At 37.0% G+C, this 27,834-nt stretch overlaps 1 protein-coding gene across 6 annotated transcripts in view; it reads right to left on the bottom strand.

Annotated features, from left to right (window-relative positions):
* PLD5 (phospholipase D family member 5) overlaps positions 1-27,834 on the bottom strand; it is a 195,685-nt gene that overhangs the window by 75,587 nt on the left and 92,264 nt on the right. For all 6 annotated transcript variants that reach the window (XM_033008959.2, XM_033008968.2, XM_033008948.2 and 3 more), the window contains one exon: positions 1,604-1,772. In XM_033008959.2, the coding sequence (XP_032864850.1) occupies positions 1,604-1,772 (169 nt within the window). The remainder of the gene's footprint in view (positions 1-1,603; positions 1,773-27,834) is intronic.

The following is a 27,834-nucleotide window of genomic DNA, read 5'->3' on the forward strand; positions in this document are numbered from 1 at the left end:
AAGACTGGAATATTAATTACCTTTAAACAGAAGTAATTACTCACTTTTGTAAGACTACTAGCAGGCAGAAATAGATAACTAGAATATAATATTATGAAAAATGTTTAATTTTTCTGGCTTTAACAGTGCATTTGGCAATGAAGGAGCAAATCCACTTCTTACATGTCTCTTCTTCATTTCCCTTCTCTGACATTCAGCAATATCTTACAGTTTTTACTTTGCATGAGAATGTGGAACAGTGAATGGATTTGATGCTTAACTACTGAAATCCCAGTTTCTAGTTTGTTATTTTTGTCTTCTGGGATTTGGTAGGCTCTGCTGACTTTGAAGCAAATGACATGTTGAATTTTTTTCAGACAAAACATTTTTAAAAGATTCATGCACATACCAATTCATGCACATCCTAAAAACATCTAAGGTACTATCTCTTTGAATTCATCTGCTTGAATGGCAATATATGGGTTTGAAGTTTCTTAGGCAAGAAATTGAAATACAACTTAGTTGAAGAATTACATTGTGAAAAATCTCAATATTTTGATACTCGATAAATTTATTCACAAACTATATACCAATATTTATAAGAATTCTAAAAGGAAGGGTTTGCACTACATTTTCTATTTGGCTGCTCACTTCAGACTTTCACTCTTTTAAATAGACACACAGCAGATTTATTCTGAAGAAAAGTTAACATATGCCATTCAACCAGACTACGGACTCTTTCAAAAGAAGTAGAATCCAGTTCATGACTTGAAAACACAGGCTATTTGCAGTACCATCTTTAGTTGCTCGGAATACCAGTCTTTGTCTATCATCTACCAACAGGCATTTTTTTACTGCAGAGCATCGACAGAACTAGAGAGTAAAGTGAAGAGTTTATGACATAGTATAATAGAGTTGATTCCTTACCATTACCTGGCCGTCATTTTAACCCCATTTCATGCCAGTTGAGTGGCTTCTTTCAGCAAGGAATCCATTTTGTGGAAAAGAGGAGATACTCTCAGCCTATCAGTTCCTTGATACCTTAGTTTCACAAGTGACACTAAGTGGAAACCTGACCTTACCATATTTCTATGGGTATTTCTTTCAAGAATAAAGTGTTTGTTGGCACAGCACCATCGTAACGCATGTCTGTCTCATTCACTTTGATTTATGTTTTTTTCCTATTGCTCTTAATTGCAGAAGTCTTGAACACCATTCCCTCCAAAATTAATTTTTAAAAGCTATGAGAAATAACCTGATACTATATTGTTCTTTAAGTATAATTCAAACAGAAAATAAGTGTATAGATTTGTGGATATTCCCAAATTACGGATGTGTTAAAGTAGGTACAATTTTCCAGATTTCTTAAAATTACAAAATTATATCCTTTCTTAAGATGGAAGCGATATGAATATGTGTTGGGTGTATTATCTAGTCCAAGTGTGCCATCACTCTCAGAAAACTATTGTATTGTCAGGAAAATCCCCATAAGAAAATGTTTTTTTTAGACTACCCAAACATATAGGTCTGCTACAGGGAAGAGCTGTATAGTTCTAAAAAATTAATAGTGAAACAACAAGAACAGATTGTTAAAGTCCCCCCCTTTTGTTAGGCTAGAACATACCTGGCATGCTGATGGATGACTGTGATTGAGGTCCCACTGGGAAGATACTATGTCAACAGATTTTTCAGCCATATTAAGCAAATTCATCCAGCCTTGGAAAAGAGACAAATGGGATGGTGCACTGTCTGAATAGTTGATCCCTTCAGGAATATTTTCCACAAGAGCAACCCTGAGAATAGATAAGGGAAAAAATAACCACTTAACAAAAGCACTTTTCTTTAGTAAAGAATTCCAAATTGTAAAAAATGTCAGGTTCTGGGCCCGTGGTTCAACATCTGCTCCCAGAGGCTCTCAGCCACCCTGCAACTCACTCTGAAGTTTCTGACTGCCATACTCTGCATTTCCCAAAACGATCAAATGCGGAAATGACCTACTGTTAATGCAGCAAAGCCAATTAAGCTTTTGAAGCTCTGAAAAATTAGCTAAAACATGGAAAAACTTATTTCTTATAACACAGTAGGCGGGAATCACTCCTTAAGGTGAGGATGGGAAGAATTAAAAAATTTCTTCTTGCTTTGCCACTCTCATCTATGCATTTAATTTCATCTTCTCTCTAAGCAATATGGCAAGACGTACACTGCCTGGCATTCTCTTCGGTCTGCTTTTACAGCTGACATTTTATTACACTGCAGTCTCTATAAATGAATCCTTCCTTTTTGACTGCTCTTAAGCTACATAATTTTTCTGCTTTTGTTTACCTGTACAAGGGTCTAACTGGGATACAGTGGTTAAGAAAAGAATAATTATGCCTTTTTAATTTCCTGTTCTTTTTGGAAAGCTCACACAAGTTTCCCAATTCTGTCTTTAGGTAAACTGTTGAAATTTTCAACTTATTCAAGTGGTACTTCTATAAGTGCCCCCAACATCTGCCACTTTTACTGTGAATCATACAAACCAGATTTAGGAAAGCTGTAGTAGGGAGTTGGAGAATACTCCTTTTTGTTGTATACAAGTACATCAAGTATTTTCAGTCCATTTCTGTACTTATTAATAGCATTATCAACTCCAGCAATACAATTTGTAAACTTTTTCGAAGTAAATCATTAATACAAACCTGTAGTGTAAATGAGAATTGTACACTTTTTGACTGTTAGAAGAACAGATTAGTGCAGTATCTTCAATTAATTCAGTTAATCCTACAAGGCCACATGGAAACTTTTGCATCTATGTCAGAATATCAAGCATGTTTGTGAAGTTAACCCATTAAAAGACTGAAAATTAGTGCTCTTAACAGTGTGAAGAAAACCCAGCAAGAACTGTGATAAAGTTAACCTGTGGTAATTATGTCATTCTTACTTTCCTGGCCTGGCAAAAATTCCACCCACCCCGGACCCCCCCCCCCAAAAAAAAAAAAACCACAAGCACAGCTCCTCCTTTCATTAAACATTTAAGTAAGTTCTCTTATTCCCTAAAATTTATCAGACAATATCGCTAAACTATAACTATTAATAATGTAATAATGTTCTCCACAACATATTTTGAACACACTATTCTATTCATTAACGTTAAACTTAACTGCATTACAGCAGCGAGTTGCAACACCGGTAAATTAACTGTAAAAGGATAAAAACACAATTTGATTTTTTTAATGTTTTCGAAGTATGCTTTATTCTAAAACATTCTACATTATTTACAAACTTTTCAAAATAACTAATACCCTAAAAAATTAGTGCCCTTATTAATAATGGCATACTTTTAAAAAAGAAACTATTTTACTCTAAGTCAAGGTTTTAGACTTATTTCTGCTTCATCTAATTCCTGTTACAGAACTTAACAAAACTTTTGTTAGATCCCTCAAAAGTCCGGTTAGTTATTTTTCAAAACTTAACATTACTAATAATATTGCAACTCTTAGCAATTTCCATGTTCCCAGAGCTGTTTTATAGAGAGCTGTAGGATGGCACCTTCGAAGAGCAAGAAATTGAAGCACAGAAGATAAAGTGATCTCTACAAGGACATAAAACAACCCCAACAATCTAGTGACAAAATGAGAAATTAATCTATGTCTTTCTGGCCTCCTCCATCCCCTACCCAATCACATGTAGATACAGGAGAGAGTTATTTAGAATATTATCCAAAGATATTCTTAGTATCAAATGATTATTCAAAAAATAATCTATCAAAAGTGGTTCTGATTTAGCTCGAATTTGAAAGTGTACATCATTCCCTTAACACAAGATGTGACCAAAATTTCTCAAAATTAGAATATTGTCTGACATATACATTGTTTTCTGGTTGAACCTATGCAAATGAATATACAGGAGCCCACAAAATAACTGATAGGATTGAATCTATCATGGTCACTTCCAGTGGGCTGTAGTGGTGTTTCCCATTGGCTGTACTGAACTGCTGTCTCACTGGAAAGCATTAGTTTAACTTCCATTCTTCTTAGTTCTATCTTTAGCAAGTTGAAAGCTGCCAAAAAGGTAACATAGTCACAGAGTCACAGAAGGGCTGAGATGACCTGGAGAATATGTAGCTCAACCTCAACTGACGAAGCAGGGTCAATGACAGCAGGTTTCTCAGGATATTGCCCAGTCAGGCTTTGAATATCTCCAGTATCTTCAAGTTCAAGAAGCTTAACATGCTATATTTGAGATCATGGCCTTTCTCCAGTCAAACACATACATGCTTATTTCTGATGCATAGACTTCATGTTACTTAGGTCCAAAGTAGGGGAAAATGCTGTATCTCTATTATAAACCCAGATTCCAGAAGTTGCTGGAAGCTAAACCTTAAAGTGTAATGCAGGAAGACCTGTGGATGTTGGTCATTGCTTTATAGATACATTTGGGTACTGATACCATCAAGATATGCAAAAAAGTTTGGCTGTTCCTCCTGTTCCACAGTCTAAAACCATTTACTTTTTCAAATAAAGTAGCAAGGCAAATTTGCTGGGCCAAAGGAAATTCATCTCCCTTTTAAGAAAGGGCTCTCGTCAGGGACAATGTGCTTCTTGGTAAGGAAGTTTGTCCTGACTGTTGGGCTGAACTTCCTCTTCACTAGGAGATCAGTTCCCAACTTTTCAATCTGCATACAGCTCAGCAGGCTACACCAATAGCACTAAATAAGGAATATGACTACACAGCTCCTGCCATTTTATAATTTGGGTTTGATTATGTCATAGAGGCCAAATGCATTCCAGTTAGCGAAACTGTTACTCAGAACAGATATCATCTGCTAATATATTTCCCAGTCTTTTGTTTAACCAAATAGTATGTACTTTGTGTTCTTTAGTAGACAAAGACGCTTCATCTAGCTAGGGCACTAGTTAAAATGTTGTTTTCAGAGTTTTAGACTTCCCTTTAATAATGAACTGTTTCTGCCAAAACCCCCCCAGTATATTTCTCTACCCACTCAAAAACACAACACCAAGCTCAGAAGTTTAAAAAAAATGTCAATCATCAAGTTTTTAAACTAAGTGATTTTACCTTCATCATCTTCTCTTTTTCTTTGGCACAAAGTTCCACTGCTTAGTCAAGAAGAGTTTTGTTAAACCTTCTGTGCAAAAGTTTGAGTTTGCAAGCCCCAATTCCATCAATAAAAGCTAAATTTAGCTCTTATTTTTGTTCTGATATGACCCACAAAAGAGGTATTTAAAATATGCTATCACAAAATCTTCCAGAAGAGAAGGTCATTCACAGAGCTTGAGGAAGATCAGACACTGCGACATAATTTATTCTGCAAAAATGACATATTGACAAAGCAAAACAAAACAAATTTGGCATGGTGATTAAAACAGACTTTTTCTACACTCAAAATCATTAGCAGATAACCTTACACCTGTTGGATGAGATGTCCTTCCCTTCCCTGATTTCCTGGTACTCTAAGTATTTTATCTGATTAATGCAAATATAGGCTAGCCTGCTCAGCTATATAGCTGAATATTCTCTAACCTACCTCAGACTGAGAAACCTGAAAGTAATGATTTCTGTGAAGTTATAGAGAGAGACAAGGGTCAAAGCTGAGATTCAAGCTAACAGAAATGTGGTGAGCAATATAATGGTATTTAATGCCTACCAAAGAATAGACCTTGACCTCAATAATAAGACTCTTCTGAGCTCAGCTACATGACTTGCATTTAGCAATGCCAAGTGAATTCTGTCCCAGGCTAAGGATTCTTCTTCGACACTTCTTTGGTCAGAAAACAAAAGGTTTGTATCTGATCTCACATCAAATTTTTCCTCTGAAGGAAACAGAGATACTCTTAATTTAGCATCTGGGTTAATTAGAGTAGAAAGAGGTCTAGGGCAGTGAAAACAAGCAAAGGCTGTATGTCTGTCTCTTGAATAACCTTGGAGTTATTGGCAAAAATTTATAGCCTTGTCTGCTGAAAAGTTTAGCTGTAACAATTATATACGTATAAAAGGAAAGTTCTTTTGCTAATTCAAACTTCACACCATATAAGAATGATAAGCTGTACAACATTATTCACTCTGGTTTGTCTCAATCCAGAGTCATACACTAAAGAAAATCCAGGTCATATGCACTTGAGTGTCTCTACAGCATCTGAATTTACTCAACATTAAAGGGAGGAAACGTGATAAGAAAACACTGGAATAATCTCTATGAGATGATAAAGAAATGAAAGATGAGCAAAGGCCATCCTTGTCACAAGGCTGCTGTATTTCATACAAGGGAGAGGAAAAAAAGAAAGAAAAGAAAAAAAAAAAAAAAAAGACTGGGAAAGGTGTATCAGATGTGCCCCTACACCAGGATCCTAATTAAAGATACCTTCTTGTGATCCCTCTCTCTTTCTTAATCCAGAAGCCCAGGAACCACCAACCCCTTCCCTGAAAGACCATAGGTCCTTACTGAGTTTCAGCTCCTCCTTTGTTATATTCCCCAGAGTCTTAATATCTGTTCAAAACCTACCACCTTTCTCAGACCAGTGCTGTTGAGGCTTTCAACATGTTACCTTCAAGCCTTCCACTCCCTTCTTCATCATATCACTCCTACCACTCTTCTCTAAATTCTACTCATTAGCTGTCATGCTGGCCAAGACTATCTTCTCTTTAGCTCCTCAAAAGAACCAAGGCGCCTGCTCTTGATTCTGAAAGAAATTAAGAAATATCCTTCTAGACAGAGTATAATTACTATTTCAAAAACATTCAGAACAAACTCTCTTTGTCTCTCTTCTCTGGGTTCAGAGAAGTGGAAGAAGTGTCTTAAAAAAAAAAAAAAAAGAAAGAGCAGCACAACTTACCAATATATTTAGATATTCCCCTTACAGTCAGTGGTAAGGATTTGGAAGATCAATTCTACTTGAGATCAGACTGCAGAGCATGAAGGTATGCAGTATATTTGAATAGCTACATGATATATCTAGTAAAGAAAAATTCAACTGTGCATTACATGTATTATTTAATCTGCAATTATTATTTAATTATATCTAATTCTTCCAGTATGAGAAGTTACAAAATCTGCTAGCTCTTGATTTCAATTTTATTTAAAATATGTCTGACCGATGAAAGTAAATTCATGACAGAACACAATGGTTAAAACTGAAATGGAGAGCAGATAGGACTGAATTTAAAATGGACTGTGAACTCAAACTAAGTATTCAAAAGCACCAAGATTATTTGCATCTAACTGAGAATATCACAAGGTCTGTAACAGTCCTCTAACACTGACTATCACAATGGGTAAGGCACATGTATGTGCATTTGTACATGTGTGTGCTCCTGAATACATGCACACTACAAAAGCTCTTTGCTGACATTTACTTGTCTGCTTTTTCAATTTTAGTTATGAAGACTTTGATCTCCAGAGAGAAAATCTTGGGATGCTGAATGCTTGGTTTAAGACTATGTTTTGAATTAAATCTGCAGGGAATGCAGATAAATTCAGATTTACGATATTAAATATATTTTTCTGCAGACATGCAGCATTGACCTCCAGGTGCAGAGCTTTGTCTGAACACTTCTGAGTATGTGATAGAGCAGACCATCGTGATGTTTAAACTGAAAAGCTGCTCTCAAAGCCTCCCTGATGAATACATATATTCAACACGACTTGACTCCATGCACTCAATGATAAAACACTGCAATGAGCATATCAACACGTTACTTTAAGAATCAAACTGTGCAGGTATTTTAGAGACACATAGCTCCAGTCTCTGTACTGAAGGAAGATTACTCATCTCTTGATTGTCTTTGTATTCAGAATCTGGTAACCAGTCATGAGGGTAAAAAGGTAAAAACCTGTTGTATAGGAAGTCCAGCTAGATGTTCTAAAGGAGATTTCCTAACTTCCTTGTCCCTGGACATGTGAATTGCAGCCTAGTGGGATAAAAGGGGAGTGGTTTAACAGGGTTGATGGTGTGCATGTAGATGAGACTACTGGACTGTTGTGTTGGGGCATACAGTGAAATAGAGCTACAGCTACAGGGTGCAGCAAAGCAGCATTCCTTCTAGCCATGCTGCCTCAAGCCAAGGAGGCACATACTGGTACTGGGGTCCTGGTCTTCATCACAGCAGTCAGTCAGGGCTCACCTGGGCCAGCGTGGATGCCACCAGGGCACACTGACACAAGAAAGGACCACAGCATTTTACATTACAAATGCAAGACATGCAGATAATTTGCTAAGTGACAGGTAGCTAGAGCCAGTTAAGTCGTCCTGCGCCTACTGCAAACAGTTTGACAGCTCTCCTAACCAGTGGCCTAAATTCTGTGAATACCGTCTGTGACTGGACTCAGAAGTCCCAGGCTCCTGCAGGCAAGTAAGTGGCCTGATCTTATTTAACATGTGTCTGCTGGAGGTGGCTGTGGCACAAGAGTGAGAATAAACAGCCCTGCAAACTTCAAGTGTTCACTAAAGCACTTCAGATAATGCCTAAAATTAGAAGTTGCCTTTCAGCTTTCCCTTTCTATGGCTGCCCCTTCTTTGCACAGTCTCATTTCAATTTTTCTTATTGGTCCACAGAAGCAACTGAAGTATGCTAACTATATACCACCACATATTTTAACTACTTACCACTTGGCCTTTTCATATTTTCCATAATCAACTTGGAGATCACTTTGTCATTGCTATTCCCACATAATTGTTTTTGTGCCCACTCATCACAATGCCTACAAGCCAAATATAGCGTGCAGACAAGCACAATGCATCCATTAAGCTTGGCAAATTTTACGTGCCAGATTCTTGGTTGGTAAAATATATAAAAAAATAAGAATTTTAGTCAGCAGTTATGTCAGTAGAACAATATTGGTTTTTACCACTTGATTAGACACAATTCTCTGGGCCTACAGAATAAATAACTAGAAGCACTCCAGGAACACCTCTTCTCTTTGGACTGCCTCATGGATTATTATGTAAGAAAAAGATGATTCCCTCTCTCTCGTACTATCATCTTCAGAAAGAACATACCAAAAATAACATCATGTCATTTCACCTTGCCTCAAGTGACGAGGAACACAACATTTGTGTTGTAATATACCATAGACATAAAAGTTTCAAAAGAGGGACCCACTATACAAAACCACAAGTCATCTAAGGCTTAAACCTGTGAATAGTTTCTAATTCAACATACTTTAGGTGATAAAATTAAATTTACACTGTTGTATTTCAGATGCAACTTTCAGTTCTCAAAGGCAAAACTACATGCAAAAGAGGGAAAGAATTGACCAGATGTTTTACAATGTCACTTCAACCTACTGTGGACAGTATTTCCCTTGTGCCAAAGCAAGTCTGAACCTCAGTCAGAAATTCAATCTAGCCTGCTGTGACCATTTTAATACTGGAACCAAGATAGCAGTCATATAAAGTATAAAATGAAAAATAAGCACAGACATGGGGAGGAAAAAAAACCCTACAAGAGAGAATAAATAATAAACAGTAAAGATCTTCCTTTATTTCTACTCACATGATTGATATTTGCCTCAGTTCAAAAAAACAGGTAAATACAGTGCAGCTTAGCACTGAGCCTTTAAGGAGCCTTATTTATTTTCTTAGGACTTCTCATATGGTTGATTCAGATTTAAGCATTTCCTTGAGTTATGCAGGTCAGTCCAGCTCAATACTGATCTTTTCCCTCCACTATTACATATTCAGGTTCATACCAAAATAATCCTCATCAACTGCCTCTTGCTACATAAATAGGATGCTGAAATGAAGGTTGCTGATTTCATTGTATAATATTATTTATCATCATTAAGACTCAATAACAAATCCCTCATAAAGGAAGAAAAAAAAAATCCAGAATGCAAGTGAAGGGGATAGACAAAATAAGTGTACAGACCCTTCTGAAATAAAAATAATGTGTGGTTTTGCTTCAGGTACTTTGCTTTAGGTTTCTAGCTCTGTTAATGTTAAGTCTGACCCACAGCATTAGCACACCTGTTGAAAAATACCTGGATAACTTAGATATTTTTGAATTATTTATAAAGCAAATTAATATAACTGGTTACTAAAGTCCAGTCATAAGTAAGCAAAATAAAGCTGAAAACTATCAATCACTAACAGGTATTACCAGCTGAGATCCTGAAATCTCTCTCTACCGGGCAGAATTAACATCATAAGAATGCAGTGGACCAAAGAAATCTTTAATTTACTGAATTGACTTTAACTGACTGTTAATTTACTGACCAAATAGGATGTGGAGTTTGGTCCTCTGGACTTCAGTATAGTCACAATTCCAAATTTCTCAGTATAATTTATCCTCTGCAACCATTCGTTTACATACAGACCAAACAGGTAAAAATCTAGTATGTCAGAACAGATATATGTTTTATGGAATAATTATAGGAATATTTATAAATATCTCATGGTTTCTGATTGGGATAAGAAGTTTATCAACATGACCCAAGGAAAAATACAGCATCAAGCTGAGCAGCCAAACCATCAAACCAGAAATAAGTATACCTATATTTAATAAAGGCAAGTGTAAAAACATAATAAAAATAAAATCTAAATGATAGCAGTCCTGTACTACTCCTAATTTCAATTTTGTATATGAATTTGTCCCATGAAGAGAGAAGAACCCAACTTAATACCAGGAATTAACATTAATTAGCCACAGACTTAATTAAGGCTGGTTTGACCAGAAAACCAATACACTACCCAATGAAAATCCTACAGTTTATGGTCCAGGATTTCCTATCTTCATCTGTGACAATTAGTGCCCTATTCCATGAGGAAGGAAAGAATTATTTGCTAGAGGGAAGGGCTGCAATGGTAACACCTACATCTGAGTTTCCAAGAGACAGAATGAAGTTTCATTTTAAGAAACATTCAATTGTCTTATTTAATCATTTCACTTCAGGTGAAATCTTGCAAGAACTGATGAGCATTGGATCATAAGTATCTAAATCCAGCCTATATCAGCAGCTCTTGAAGTACCACTATGCTGTCTAAATAGTAATCAGAACTGAAATGTACCACAATTTTCATACTAACCTAAAAGTTCAGCACTCAGATAAATACATTTACTATTCAATGTAATGCAAAAATGTGCCTGGATTGTTTGACAAGGCCACTAGAGATGTCAAAAAGATATTATTTGAACCAAATCAGCACAGCGCTCATCTGAGTTTCCGCATATTCTCATGGGAGCTGACATTTCAAAATTCATAATCAATAGAAAAGGCATCATACTCCATGTTTTCAGATTCTTGCAATTCTTTGCTTGCTGTCAGAACTTTGATCTGCACCCTTTTTTAATGGGATAATCCCTCTAGTTTGATCGGAAACAAATTCATTATTTTTCAAGTAAATCCTATTTCACTGAACTTGTTTGAAATACTCAAAAATTGTTCTTAAATGAAATGCTGAGGCACTTTTATGTCACAGAAAGCAACAGTGTCTCTAGACACTAATCATCATTCATTTCAGAGTACACTGTAGCTGAATTTCACATACAAAAAGGCACAAGAATACAGAGGTCAATCATTGCAGTGTTCTGCTCATGGCTCTCTTCGTGTACCACAGATAAAAGCCTTGGGGATATGTGTGAAATCTATTTAATGGACGCAGAGTAAGAATGGAAATTGCCATCTGTTCCTCATATATATTGTTAAGGTATGAAGAGCCATGACAAGAAGCTCTAAGATTTGGCTGTGACACACCTCTGCCCTTGTCACATCTAAAACATGCTACAAAACTTTTCAGCAACTTAGCATGTGCCAGAATAAATTTCTCTTAGACTTTGATTTCACAACAGTGTTTCAAGACAATGAAGGGAAAACAGCTTGTGTTGTGATCTTATTAAACAAATACACCAATGAAGAAGGATGCCGTATCAATATTTGCATATGGCTGAAATTTATTTGAGGTCACAACAGCACTTCAAGATCTCACATATGCCTTGACAAACATCAGGTAGCATAACAAGTTTCTCCCATCAAAGCTTCTCTATGACTACCATAACTTCATTCTTTATTTCCCTTATTTCTCATAAAATCCTTCCCTCGTCTTTTTCCCAGATGCTCAGGCATTCATTCCAGCACTTTGTGACAGGGAACAAAGAGAATTTCTTTCACAGTTACCCTTCATTTTGATGATGTTTTATACAATGAAACTTAAACTTTACTAGTAAGTGCTCAAAATGCATCATTCTGAATGAACTGTTCACTCCTGGGAGATTTTCTTTCTCCTTGCTCTTGAGAAAATAAACGGTAGGAAGAACCAGAGAGTGGAGTCAGCACAGTCCTTTCGTAGGGATAATTAGGCTTTCTAAAGACTACAGGCTGACTCCTGTATTTTTTTCCTGGGCATTCTCTGCATCAGAACAGCTTGCTCCAACCATATGTCATCTTTCTTTTTCCTCCTTTTTTAAAAATCTTTTGCTCTTATTTTCTAATTTGAGCTCTTCCATTCCCCTGGCTCCTCCTACCCTTGCCCCTCTCTTCTGTGTATTACATCCTAGATGACCTCTTTGCTTTTGCTCCTTCCAGTTAGTCTTCTACTCATTAAATCTCTTCCAAACGACTTAATTGGCAGAAAACAGTATTGTTATTAAATCTGCAAGACACAGTTCTGTGCATTTTGTCCTGTTCCTCCACCATGTCTGATTTGCCTAGGTAGACTGAAAGCTCTTCATTAGTGGGACTCCTTGTTACTCTAACAGCAGTGAGAAACACAGTGGGATCCATCTTTGGTAAACTCCTAGGAATTACTGCATGAGGAAGCAGCAGCATGAGCCTCTCAAAATCTCCACTGACAGTACACAATATTCTGGGACAGACTTTTTAAGTACTGCTGCTGAAATTGTCATCATTCAATCTCTTTACATCAGAGGGATGAGGCAAGTCTAATGTGGCTTACTGTTTTCAGTGGGTTTTTTGGTTTTGTGTTTTTTTTTTTTTTTCTGTGTATGTGTTTTTGTTTGTTTGTTTTTAGTTTTTTTTTAATTATTATTTATTTTAGGGGAGTTTATGGATACCTTGGCAGTTTCCCAATAATAAGCAGCAAATCAGTAACAACTAAGGCACCTAATTACTATGCTAATGATAATTCATTGGAAGTCTTCTGTAGCTTACCTTTAGCTGCAGTAAATAGAAGAACAGACAGTGATTTGAAAACGTGGTTATCCTACCTACAAGCAGCTTACACGGTAACACAGTAAGCCATGGACACTATGTAGGAACTGAAGTAGAAGTTCCAAACTCAAATGGAAAAGGTTTCCTGGGTGATCAAGTCCCTGTCCTTCATACTTCAGGAAATGTTTCATATGCTTTTATTTTTAAATTATTCAGATGAGGAAAAGATAATGGAACAAGGAAGGGGTTTTATCACCACTTGTCATACTGGAATATTTTTTATCTTGCTGCTTTTGTAGGCAGAAACCTGCTTCACTCAACAGTCTTTTACCTGCTCTATTTTTTATTCTCAGTAACCCAGATCCCACCCTGGAATTTCTCTCTTCTGTGATATTTTTATGGATGACAGTCATTTAGCTTCTTAGCGTTCACCATGCACAGCCAAGTGTCTTTAGTGTATTTTTATTGAATAGACTCTTCATTCCTAGAACATCTTCCTACTCAGCATGAGTTCAACCTTCTTGATGTTTGATGGTCAGTTACACATATTATTCCAGATTAAAATTTATCAGTGCCTTTCAAAATGCTATTAATGCTTCCTTTGCACTTCTGCTTACATCTTGCCTGATGTAAATAGTATTGCATCTATCTCTAAGCAATTCTGCCTTCTTTTATTAGTTTCCCTAAGGAATTGCTTCCCTTAAACAGTATAAAGATGGAAAATCTAGTTAAATTACAGTTGGACTCCTGCCTAGGAGTGACTAAAATCAAGCTGTTAACCAAAATGGTACATATATCCCCATGAGAGACAAAAAGACGTATTTACGATTCATTATAACCTCATAAATTTGAAAATGGGTTTTCCCATTCTTAGTCTGAAAAAGGGACATTTTTGGATCAGTTGCATTTATTTTTGCCTTCAGATCATATATTTTCTCATTCAAATTTAATTCTAATGATGTCTGTGGGGAAATGTATCTTTAGGATGCTCTACAATCAGCTGTTACTTTATTCACATATTTAAGTCAGAAAACTTGACTAAACCAGGCCTCTGTCATTCCCTGCTTCTACATGACTGCTGTAATTTGTGAAGTTCAAAGAGTAAAACAAAGTAAAAAGATACCAAGACTAAAGAAACAGACCAATTAAAAGTCAGATGACTGCTGAAATATGTAACAGACATAAAAAAAATCTTTTTACAACCCTTTTCTTAAGCTGTAAGAAACACATTCCAACAGAACAGCCAAGAGTTGAAGTAGCTTTATTTCTCTCAAACTGCTTCTGAGGATGTTTTATTATTATTTTCAACTAATCCAAGAACAAGCTAACCACAGAACCTGAGGTGATACACTCCATGAAATATGAAACATGAGAAACGTGAAGCAGAGAGGACAAAAAGAAGGTGAAAATACAGAAAGTCTGCAAAAAGCAATTTTGAGGCGTTAACCATGTCCCTGATAAGAAATTGTATCATGATTGGGATCTGCAGCAAAAATCCTTGAAGAAACTCTGCTGGAAGACCCAGAATTAAACCTTAGCAAAGATATCAGAGATTGCCAGGATCACCTATGTCATACTGAATCATAGGGAAGGCAGACACCCCTCTGAGAAGTGGACTTAAAAAGCTTGCATAACTGTAAGGAAGAACACCACTGCAGAAGAGAGTAAGAAGCTTCAATTGGCATTCCAGCACACAAAACAAAACAGTGTCATCAAATAATTCAGGTTAGAAGGTAACTCCTGGAGGTCATCTACTCTAACTTCCTGCTCAAAACAGGTCCACATAGATCAGGTTGCTCAGCACTTTGTCTGGTAAAGTGTTGAATATCTCCAAGGACGGAGATTACACAATCCTCTCTGGGAGCCTGTTTTGATATTCAACCTCTCTCATACAGAGGAAAAAAACCCACAACCCATGTACTTTATTGGAATTTCCTGTGCTGTAATTTGTATTTGTTGCCTCTTCCTATCACTGTGCACCCCCAAGCTGACTCTGGTTCTGTTGTCTCAATCACTCATAAAGTAGTTGTAGACAGCACAAAGGTCTCTTCTCCAGGATAAACAGTTCCCTCATCCTCTGCTTGTACTCTTTGCACTTGAGTCCCCTAACCATTCTAGTGACTGGCCACTAGATCTGCTCTAGTGTGTCAGTAACTTTCTGGTATTGGAGGACCCAAAACTGGACACAGTACTCCAAATGTAGTTTCACAGTTGCTGAACAGATGGGAAGAATAATTTCTCTACACTCTTGCTGATAAAGCCCAGCATGCAGTTGCTCTCCTGTGATTCATATTCAAGCTTGTTGTCTACCAAAAACCCCAGATCCTTTTCTGCAAAGCTGCCTCCTAACCAGTTGCACAGGGTTATTCCAACCCAGGTGTGAGACTTCACATTTGCCCACATTGAATTGGTACTGATGATCACAACTGTGAGCACAACAGAACAGTTGCTATTCTACTCAGTTCACGCTCTTCCTTGATAAACTAACAATGACACTAACAAAAGCATGAGCCTAAACAAACAAAAGAAACAGCTTCTCAATAATTTACAAATGCAAAACATTCCATGCCTTTACGTAGGGGACATCAGTGTTGTCTGATTACTTGTTGCTACCTAACATCAGACATGGTCCATCCCAACAACTTTACAAGATTATTTTGCAACTTGTAACAGTGGGATTTGCAAACTACAAGCCTTGAAGACATTTTCTGGTCACGCACACTATCTCTGAATAGGTGACAAAAGCACAGCGCAGTTTCCTTAAGTCACTAGTACACAACATGAAAGTTCTTTAAAGACAAGAAAACTGCTGTAAAGGAAGAGAATAGATTTAGGAATAAAGATTCTGTGATAATGGCTAGTGATATTTTACATGGATTTCAAATGAACAGCAATTTGAGAAATCTGATAAAGCTTTTAATTTAATCCAAATCCTTTAAAAGTCAAGTAGTTTATGTTAGGAATAAATGCCTTGCCCTAGTACCCAGCCTCCTTCAGTTCTTCATTTGTAGACCCCATTGCTGCATTTCATCTGCAAATGAATGTTTTTTGTGCTTTGCAGTATTAAGCAACTTTTCTGTAACTCCAGACCATAAGATCACTTCTTGTCTTCTATATTACCCAATTATTTTGCAGAATTACGAGGTTCTTCCTAGCATTGACAATATTTCTCAAACTAGTTATTTAGCACAAAATAGACTAGTTAAAACATTAAATGGTATTGATCTTGAAGATCACTGATTATTCAAAAACACTGCTGTACTCTCCCTGTTCATGATTTTATGGTACCCACTGTTGTCTTCCCTTTTGGCAATTTCTCACCCACCAAATGGTTTGCTCAGACTGATAGAAAGCAGATCCACTGCCTCAACCTTGTGTTAAAATAGTCAGTTACCTTATCACTGGAAATATATTAGTCTGATACAACCTACCTTTTAAAAAATCCAGGCAAATTTTTGTCCCCTTTTTCAACATCTCTGTGCTTAAACATTATATAATGCTGAAGTCAAATTTACAGGCTGGGATATCTTTTTTTTTTTTTTTTTCCTTAAGTAGAGGTTCTGTTAACTTACAAGCACTACCTGGGAAAGCACAAAACTTCAAGTAACCTATCCCAAAGAGACCAGGTTTTCATCACAACAGATGAGAAGAATTTTACTTGACTTGTTCATATACATTATCATGATTAAAAAAAAAAAAAAAAAAAAAGCAATACCGATGGGATATGAAGAACTTGCTACAGTGAATGAGATTTATGGAAACGATTAATTAAGTTATTAAAGAACAAAAACAACTGTAAGACAGGAAAGGTAGATAAATAAGAACTAAAGTAAAGCTTATTTCAAAGAAACTTCAAATAGGAACACTGACTACTAAAGGAAAATATTCCCTAAGGTATTCCAGTTCAGCAGCTGTGTTTATAAAAGGATTTGGACATTTGCAGTTAGAAATTTCTCCGTAAAAATAGGTTCAAGGACAGAGTAACTCAAAATGTTCTATCATCTTACTTTATACAAAGTGATTGGATATGAAGGCATCTTATCTTGATCCAAAAAAGGAAAAAACCCCACATTTATTGGTTACTCATTACTCAGTCTATTCCTTTTCCCTACAAAAAAACCTCAAAATTATCTCATTTTCCCATCTCCAGTACTTTCTGGATCTATACTTTCTTAGTTAACATAACTAAAGGTAAGTTCATTGCAGCTGCCTGCAGTACCCATGTAGGCTAAACTACCACTCATTCTTTTCTTATTCTCTTTCAAATACTTATAAACTATGTGATATAGCACCTGATGGTAAATATTCTACCCAGGCTTACTACAAGAATCAGGACTGACAGGTCTACATTGCTGAGATGTTATCTTCCCACTGCAGGATAGAAACACCTGACAAAAACTCAGCAATATTTTGAGACAGGAATTGCTTTGCTCCATTCTAATCTCCTCAGGAGTTCCACCCACTCTAGCATAACTCCTCTGGTGGCTATTTTAGAAATAAAATGAAAGATTACTACATCTAACTTTCTTACAAGTTCAAGAGTAAGTTCTTCAGGGTACAAAATGTGTCATCTCATGTTTTTGTGCAATATCTAACATATCTTGGACAATAATATATTACAGACCATATCAGGACTATGTAAAATATAGATAGATGCAAGAACAGATTAAACCAGAAGGCTACAACTGGATTAATTTAGTATTCCTAACACTCACTAGTAGAAACACCTGGACCCTCAAGAAAAAACCCACAATTCAGAATAGATTCCGCTCATCTTAACATACAATGTTTGAAAACCCCTCCTGCAGTCTACCACTACAGAAGGAGGAAGGTGTTTTGAAAAGAAGATATTGATCTGAAGATTTCACATCAGACAAACCTCAGGGATGAGAACGAGCGGAGGAGTTTGTTTCTGTGAACTGGTACTTTAGTTATAACTGATTATAAATGTTTTTTTAAAATCTCTCCTGAAAGAAGAATTCCTATGACCTATTTCTCTTTAATCAAACTATCAATGGAGGCACTATGGCAGGACAAATGTCTTCAAGTGTGTCTCTGTCCCCATTTCTGTCTTTGGAGCATCAATAATAGTGACTTTGTTTTGAAGATGCTGTTCAGCTCATCAATGACTTGTGTTATTTATTGGGAATCACTGGGGCCAAGGGACAAAGCTACAAAGAATCAGACTCTAAAAAGGTTTATATTAATGGTGACAAGAGAGGGAAAGGCAGTAACAAAATATCAGGTTTTTGTCTCTTCCTATTTGTCCACTTGCAAGCAAAGGCTTCTGATAAAATTGATGGGTTTCCTCTTGCCTTCCCAGGTGCAAGCCAACTGTTTATGGAGATTGTACACTTCCACGGATGCCCATATGTGTTCCTCGCCTGAGGCGGCAGATAGTAGATTGTGGTGAAGCAAAAGAAATTAAAAACTGGCCTGGCTAAAGTGAATAACAAAATTCCTAACAGTTCAGTTGGAATAGAATTTAGCTCTAACTCAGTCATTTTAAGTAAGCTCCAAAAAAGCCTATACATAAAGGATTCTACAGTAGTTTACTTCTCATATCCATTAGCTGTCATTAATAGTCAACTTCAGTTAACTCTGGCCCAGCAATTTTTTTGTGCCTCATGGGTTTATGCACATAAAAAAAAAGAATAAATAATTAGTATGGAGGAGACCACAAATGTTTTAATTTGCAAGGAATGAAAACTGCAAGTGAACATTTTTAACAGTCAAGTTTAAATAGTTACTCATGAGCAAAACTATTGTAAAATAAAGCTATTAAATGCTGGTTTAATACCTACTGTAAGGGCCAGGATCCACTGGGAGTACCCTCATCAGTGGATGTGCACACACAGAGAAAATTAAAAAAAAAAAAAAACCCATACACTTTCTCTTTACACAATTGCTCATTGTATAGTCCTTATGAACTTGCAATATTTCCTACCCACATTTTTCACAGACAGCACAGAACACACCACAAAACACATACCTGGCCATGTCTCTGATATGGGGATTCAGATAGTCTTCTGAAAGGGAAGATGCAAAGAAAAGCTTACAGCTCAGCTCTTCTGCTTTCCACCTACTGCTTAGTCTATAAAGGCAGGCACCAACATCCTCACCTGGCATGGTTATGAGCTCAGTGGTGTGCGCTCTGCTTGGTTCAGTCTGAGCATATCTCCCAAATCTGTAATTACGCAGAGGAACATTTAATTGTGAATCCAAAGTTTGTTGGAGGATGAGATGGGAAACGCTACTAAAAAGATAGCAGTGTTAGAAATGCAGAGTAGGAGAAACCTTGCCTGGTTGGGATGGATTGTTTTATTGGGGTCATTTTTTAGTTTTAATTTTTAATAGATTTAAAAAATATATATAATTTTTATGGATTATTTTCTACACTTCAGCTCCCAATTTCTGCCTAATTTGCGTTTCAGTATACATGGTGCTGTTTGGGGCATCTATGTGATTTTTCAAAGGGGGTCATTTCCAGTAAAGGTTACAATAAGACAAAGTGAGAGGAAAGAAGTATCACAAGCCATTTAGAGTTCTCAAAATATGTTTAAAAACAACACAATGATGATATGACAGCATAGGCATATTGTCTGGTTTGTTCTAATTATAGCATAATTACAAGGTGAAGAACTTGCCCACAGGAGTAACCAAATGCAAAACCAAGACTGAAAGAATTTCTTCTAATTTAGCTAAACTACTTGTTTAGGACAGAACTTACTCTTGTGACTGGGGAAATTTATAACAATATTCCACCAACTTCTTTCAAAGGATGAAGATCGAGTCTTTGGTAAACAGGGTTTTCCCTGTTCTTCCGAGTACTGCACAGATGAGAAATATAGCATTTACAATACACTTTTGACTGGATAATTTCCACTCTATTAGCCCTCTCCTTATTAAGCTGTTTTCTGGCTCAATACCTGTACTTGTCAATACCTTATTTACCTTACAATGTATTCCTGAAAGAAATCTTTCAATATGAAGTTACCATTTCTTTGACAATTAACGGAATTGTTTTTCCTCCCACAATATGTTGCAACATAATTTCCTTTCCTAGTTTTCCTTAATCCTTCAGGTCTTGTCTGATAGTCCTCCAAATATACATTAAGTCACCAATCCGACTTCAGGAGTTTACGCTGGCACATCCTCACTGCTGTATTTGATTATCCAGGTTTGGGGAAGTTCATTCTGGAAATCTATCCTGAGCAAAAAAAGCACTTAACTTGGATAATAAAACAGCCATTACTGTGATTTAGAGCACACAGAAGTAAACAACTTAAATAACTCTTAATTTATACTCTGTATATTCCTTTCCTACTGTCCAGTTTCAAATACTAATTAGATGAATAAAATCACTATTTCATTTGCCACTAGCTCAAATACAACCAGAAAAATGCAATTTTTAAAACAAGCCTACTTATAGCAGCAAGGGTTTTTTTACATCTTACAAATGTGTACAATAAATATCAATTTAAAAATTGCATGCCTGGAAAATAACTAAATCCTTGGGAAACCAGTTTGGTCCCTGGAAGAACAAACTGAGAGTAACTGAGAGTTAGCATGACATTCTAAAGGGTTCACCAAGTAGTATGTCTATTTCAGAGCATCAATGTAAACAAAACTACAGAATGATAAATTCTGATGGAGGTTACCAAAATAAAAAGCAAGGCAAGCAGGACAGACCTAAGAAATACCAACAACAACCTTCCTCCCCCTAGACCTCCCTGGCCCATCCCCACCCCACCCCCCCCAAAGAAAAAAAAATCCCCACAACCCAAACAGGCGGAGGGTCTGCGAGCATAGTGTAAGAAGCCAGAGGTGTATTCTCAATTGCCATGGTACATTCAAGCTTTCAGGTTCAGGATAGACCTTTTAGGTACTGATACTTGGAAATGGATTTATCTTATTCCTGTCATTCTCTCTCTGCAGCATCAATGTAAACAAGCTGAAAGCAGCGAAATACGAGATGCAGACTCGGGCTAATAGTACTGTAAACAGCTTGATACAGTGGGGCACATTTTGTCCAAAACCTGCTTTTAAAAATAAATATCACTCTTTCAATAGCAAATAGACTCCAGGAAAAAAAAAAAAAAAAAAAAAAAAAAAACAAACCCCAAACCAAACAGAGATGGTCTTAATTTACACGAAAGTCACCTTGTCTCTTCTAGACACAACTGTCCATTAGTCACAGGACAGGACATTAACAGCCTAGCACAGACACTGAACATTCCTAAACTTGCTCAAGTTCTCAATAAGTAAACCCATAGTGACACCCCAAAATGGAACAGCACATCTGTGTTGTAGCAAACATAAAACTTAAGAGTATAACATAATACTACACAACCTCAGAATAAACAGAATAAACCAGTTTTGAGACAATTTAAAATTAATTTTGCTATGCATATAACTCATTACTTATTTGCCAATATTAAAAGAAATCCCAATAATTTTGCACATTGACACAAAGAAAATATAGTGTCCTTAGCAAGATTTTCTCTAGGCATCATGCATCAAGCTAAAGCAGGATCCTATATCATTTAATCAAATTAATTCCAAATACCGTTTAGAGTATTGTTTGATTTTTTTTTTTTAAGTATATAACACTCAATGAAGAAGAAATTAAGTAACATAAGTGAGGTTCAGTCTTAGTGGCAAATTAAAATTAAATTAAAAAAAAAAAAAAGAAGAAAAAAAAAGTGGTGTTTATTTTTCTTTTTTTTTTTTTTTTACATTTTAATGAATTTTTCCCCTTCTCCCAATGTTCTGAGTATCAACTGCAAATATAATACAAAACAGCAGTTTTCAATATCAACTGCAAGTTCATAATACTATTTTACACTTGTGCACTCTATGTATTCTTCTAGACAGTCCTTTTTCTTTATCTCCTTCGTTATTGCTAAATTTTAATTCAGTTTTTAATAATTGCATTGCAATTATAATTTCGAGAGCTTTGGTGGAAGAAGTCATAGATTCGTTATTTGAAATAACAATGTATCTTTCACGTCTTATAATTTCAAGGTAAACTCTAGTCAAGTTTTCAGCCACTGAGTCTGTGAACTGGAATACTAGAATACATGAGAATCACATCGCTAGTGTAAATCCATCTCTGTTAAAACATGGGAACATGAAAAATTTACCTGTTATATCCTGTCATTTCAGTTACTGAAAACAAGAAGCAATAGCCACATAACTTATAATTATAGCATGATTATAAAGTACATCAGTGAGCCATAACAATATGGTCTCATGAAAAAGAAATTACTTCTGCTTTAAAGCATATGAAAGATGAAAACGCACTGCTGTCTTCAGTACATAAACAGACTGCCTGATGAGGGTGAGACTGTTTATGAAAATCAAACACTTTCTGTGATTGCAAGCTTTCTATTATAAGTCAAATAACTAAAAGACAACAAACAGCTAAAAGGAAGATTAGAACAATAAAGTCACTTGCTGTAAAACAAAATAAATCATAACATACTCAATTTTTAAATAATTTTCAAAAACCGCTAAGAAGCTTTGCTGACATAGTAATTAATCTACACTGAACACTCCCCCCACCTGCCCACCCCCGAAACAACAAGCTCTGTACAAGTTAAGGAATGGGGATTTTTTTCAGTTTTCACATAGTTTAATTCTGTAGCTGGTGAGATGTCAAGACTGTATCGGGCTGCACTTGATTGACTGACCTACCTAGGGTTTTTCAGTGCCTTCCCTTCCAAGCATTCCAGAGGGAGATAATTTTTGTTAAAACAAACAAATTGTTGCAGGTAGAAGACAACTATTCTATCAAAACTCATCAAGGCCCCAATCCCAGAGACCTCATACACAAAGCACCTTCTTGTACAAACCCCAAGAACTGATTAGTTGCTTTATTTGCTACTTGAAATTTGGCCTTTCTATTGTGCTACAAGGAGCAACAAGAACATGAATGAACCCTCTTCATGAAAGAAAGGAAAATCACTGTAAGTTTTCAGCAAAATATTGATAAGTATTAGCAGAAATGTTTTGCTTCTAGTTAGTAGCCATACACAAAATAATGGTATTTGTAATGAAAATCACTTTTCCCAATGTTGTCTTCAAATTCATTGTAAGATTTCACGAGCTTTCTATTGCTTCAAATTGGTTCTTTTTCACTGGAAATGGAGCATGATTTTTAAAAACACAGTGAATGGTTAATGAAATAGGATCATTTGTGTTACTGTCACACTACTTTATTGGCATGCCAAATAGTCTTTAATTTATTACAAATACTTTGCATATGAAATACATTTTAGATTAAACTGAACTTTGTTATTAATGAGATAAATGTTGTTGATAAAAATTATCTTTTCACTGTCATATTATAAAAAGAAAAAAAACAGCTAAGTATTTAAAATGAGGTAAATTGGGGGGGGGGGGGGGAAGTAAATTTAACACGTTAACTCTTCAAACAAGCTTGGATATTGCAGGGGTCTTATGCTAATTTGGAAATAATTTGTGAGGTGGACTCTCCCTCCAAACGAGAGAGACGAAGCAGTCACCAGATGAGCAAGAGGAAATTCTGTGTTGCAGTATAATCTTCTCGTAGTATTTGCAACTTTCAACTCAGTAGTCACTGCACTAAATCTCATTCAAACATGGTAATCCCTACTTAGAGACAAGAAACAAGCACTCAGAGGGTGCAGATGGAGACAAGGTGCCCCAGCTCTTTGCCGGTCCAAACAGCGATCAGGGCTCATTTGCCCTCTACAGCCACGCTCCCCTCCTGCGTATGGCACACTACAGAGGGGAGCTTTGAGAAGCACTTTAAGAAGGAGATGACAGCAGTTTTACAAATAAGAAAAAGGCTTAAGAGTAAAAATAAAAAGGCCCAAAAGGGACATAAACAATGATGACTGTTTCACTTAATAATGTGATAGAAAATTCGGTTCCTCCATCTCTATGCTCTGTTCTTGTTGATTACTATCCTTTCCACTTAGATCTAATACCAATATTGGGCCAACATCACACCAAGCCAGCGTGGGGTGAGCAGTGCTTTGCCTTTCAAACTGTTAAATTGCAGCTGCTTAACCAAGAGAAAAGAGCCGTCATGGATATTAAAAATATAGTAAGAAAAAAAACTCTACTGGAAATATGGGCATCAGAAAAATAAGCAAAGATCCTTTCCTTATTTTTTCCTCTTTCTGATGTAGAGATGGGCAATTTTCATTTATGCTACATCTCATGCAATCAGGTATTCTGCACAAACAATTTCAAGGATGTCCACTGTGCATGCAAAGTGATGACTTTCTAGCATGCGTTAGCTTTCTAAAACATTGGCACTGAACAATAGGACAATATTTACAACACACATTCATAAGGAAAAAACAGTCATGGATAGGGGAGGTCAAAGTTTTGCTACTACTTTTGACCTTGAACAAAGACAAACATAATATTTCCTGGGGACTGAGGAACAATAACCAAAGTTAAGGTGTTTTTCCAGCATACCTCCAGCTATCTTTTACTCCTAAGCTGTCACTAATGTCTAGGAAGAGCATCCCGCACTACAGTCATTATTAATAAAAGGCCAATCAGCATTTTTGCCTCGATAGATGGTGAGAGGCATAGGGAGTCCATTAAGCTTGAAATAATATGTGAAACAAATGTCCCTCTTCATTGTTACATTATTAGTAACAGTATGAGTTCAGTGAATTCATATTATCTGAAACCTGGAAGAGGGGAAAAAAGTTACATACCATCATTGTGATGGATTGCTATTGCTGGAGAGCAAAGGAGAGGGAGAGAGAAGATGCAACAAAGAACTGTTTGTTATGAAAGAAACCTACTTCCAATGTGTAATAAGCTGGTTTTAAATAAAAGGTACCAGTTAGAAGATGGGTGTTTACTCTGATCTTTGCCCCTGATTAAACACCACATCTATGTACCTCCCAAAGAAATTAAAAGCAAACATTTATTGTTTGTGGATAAATTTATGAATTTGATTCAAAGCTTTTATTATCTTTAGTGGATTGTTCTGGGTTGAGTGAGTGGTGGAGTTTTTTGGTGGCAGGGGAGGGGGCTATCAGGGTGGCCCCCTGTGAGAAGCTTCTCAAAGCTCCCCCAGCTCCAAGCCAGCTCCACTTCTGTTTGGGAAATTGAGCCAATCGGCTGCGCCTCTGCGATAACGTATTTAAGAAGGGACGTGGTGACGGGCAGTGGGACTTGTGAGGAGGAGTTGCTGCAGCTGCATGAACACCAAGGTCAGTGGAGGAACGGAGGAAGAAAGGAGGGGGGAGGTGTGCCGGAGCAGAGACCCCCCTGTATCCTGTGGTGAGACGGCAGGGCAGCCCCCCCCGCCACCCATGGAGATCTATGGTGGAGCAGACATTGATTTATGGCCTGCGGCTCCTGCTCAGATGATCAAGGTTCTGTGCCCAAAGAAGGCCAGGGTCTCATGGGAAAAGGTAGCCCCGCTGCTGTAATTCAGTGCTGGGAGGATTGCAGCATGCGGGGGTGTCCCACGCCGGAGCAGCTTGGGAAGGGCTGCAGCCGTGGGAGGGACTCCAGTCGGAGGAAGTTAGTGACCCATGACGGAGCAGTGGGGGGAACCCTGCGGCCCATGGGAGGACTTCATGTCGGAGAAAGTTTGTGGAGGACTGTCTCCTGTGAGAGGGGGATCATGATGGAGCAGGAGGAACAAGTTCTGGACACTCCCCTTACCAAAGATGAAGGAAGTGGCAGCGCTGACTGCACCCCCCATTCCCTGCCCCTGCGCCACTGGGGGAGGAGGGAGAGATACCGGGAGCAGAGCTGAGCCCGGGAAGAAGGGAGAGGTGTGGGGAAGGTGTTCTCAAGATAGTGCAATGCTTCTCACTGTCCTACTCTGTTATGTGTTGTTAGTGTCTGTAATAAATGTATGTTCCTTTTTTTCTTCCCCTAACAAGTCTGCCTTTTGCTCATGACCATAAAGGGGAATTTTCTCCCCATCCCAGTCCTATCTTGAACCCCAAGCCTGGCTCTCTGTCCCTTCTCATTGCCAGAGGGGAAGGGAGAGAGAGCTGCTGCATTGTGGTTGGCTGCCAACCAAGCCTAAACCACGACATGGATTTTTCAGATAAACTCATCTAGGTTGTAACTAGAAACAGCAAAGTCAGAATTTGCGAGTTAAGGCTCTAGACATGACAGTTCCAGTTTATTTCCAGATGAAAGATATAATAAAAACAATTAAGTTTTCCATAAAGGATCTACAGCTAACTTTTTCTTAGAATTGCTACATGTGGGTTAGTTAGAAAATCGCATATTAGGTTAATATAATTAGGGCAAGTGGAAAACTTCTTTTTTTGATTATAACACAGAAATATTCCCCAAATATATCAGGACAATAATTAAGACAAGACATACAACTTTAATACCAGAATACAGATAACCGTTAAACCCTTTATCCTGGTGTATGGCTTCTCAGATGTAGCCTGAGGATGAACACGTTTGGTACAGCAACAGATTGTGCAGTTGACAGGCCTTTAATTACCACAGGATTACAAAAAAGCAAAGTCTGTGGTTGCTGAGATCTCAAAATACAAACCTACTCTTTTGTAATTTGTGCGCACCTTCAGGATACATTTGTGCCAATGCCACTGAGCCTCTCAGTCTTAAATGTCCCACCAAAATTTTCAGGCTTCATTCCCCTGTGGGTGGGTATGATTTCTGCTGCCTTCTTTATATTTCGCTCCTATTAATGGGGCTTTCGCACATTGCATTGAACACTGCAGACAGTTCTGTGTGACCCAGACTTTTCTCAGAATAAGTTGTGAGAATCTTCAAATACACTTGTATGCCCCTTTTCTGGTGGCTCGGACTAAAATTAGACAATATTGAAGTATATGTATTAACTCCACATTTGTTTACTGTTGATACCACAACGGAAACTTTACTACAAAGAGCTACAGTTTCTTGATTCTGCTGAATCAAGCAATGCTTGTGAAACACTCAGTATGCACTTTTGTAGTGTTATGAGAAAGTACCTGGAAAAGATGCATTTTTATTTCTTATGTTATTATATTCATTATTTATACTTGTGTAAAACATTCTGAAGATGGTAGTGATGATCCTCAGAGAATGTAACTTGCTGAACCGCAAAAGGCTAATCCTACCTGTCCTTGTTATATATCATCTGATGTAAAACTGAAAGCTAAAATGAAATACAGCAACACAAATACAGTAATTCAATATAGGTGACTGCACTTCAGAGAATGTATCGTTCCCATTATGCCTGAACAAATCATACAGGGCAAAGGAGGACTAACAGATGATGAAATAATTGCATTGTTCATATAGGAAGTGCATTATTACAGTAGGAAAAAGTAGGAATATAATCAACTCCTCCCTTCTTTTCAGCCCCTGGTTAAGGGAAGAAAATAACATCCTTCAAAACAGTCTTGAATATCAACTGTTATGTAGCCACTATATTATTTCAGCTGAGAGATGAAATAAAAATAATTTTAAAATTTTCTGATCAAAGGTCACAGCTTATTCCAAAATCTGGACAAAGCACTCACCATCTATTTATTTTGAATCAGAAACCAACATTATTTTAATTAAATCTTCTTGCTTTTAAAGAATAAACAAAACAATTTCTCCAGCTCAGTGCTCAAATGACAGAGTCAAGGGTGCAACTCTGTGCATTTCACTTGGCCACATCTCTACAGAGCATCAACGTGCACAAGAAGGTAAAATACCTGCTGAATGAAAGCTGACCCTTCTATCCTGGGCTTTTCTATAGAGCTTCT

This window comes from Tyto alba, unplaced genomic scaffold, assembly GCF_018691265.1.
Source record: "Tyto alba isolate M040663 unplaced genomic scaffold, T.alba_DEE_v4.0 Super-Scaffold_22, whole genome shotgun sequence".
NCBI lineage: Eukaryota > Metazoa > Chordata > Aves > Strigiformes > Tytonidae > Tyto > Tyto alba.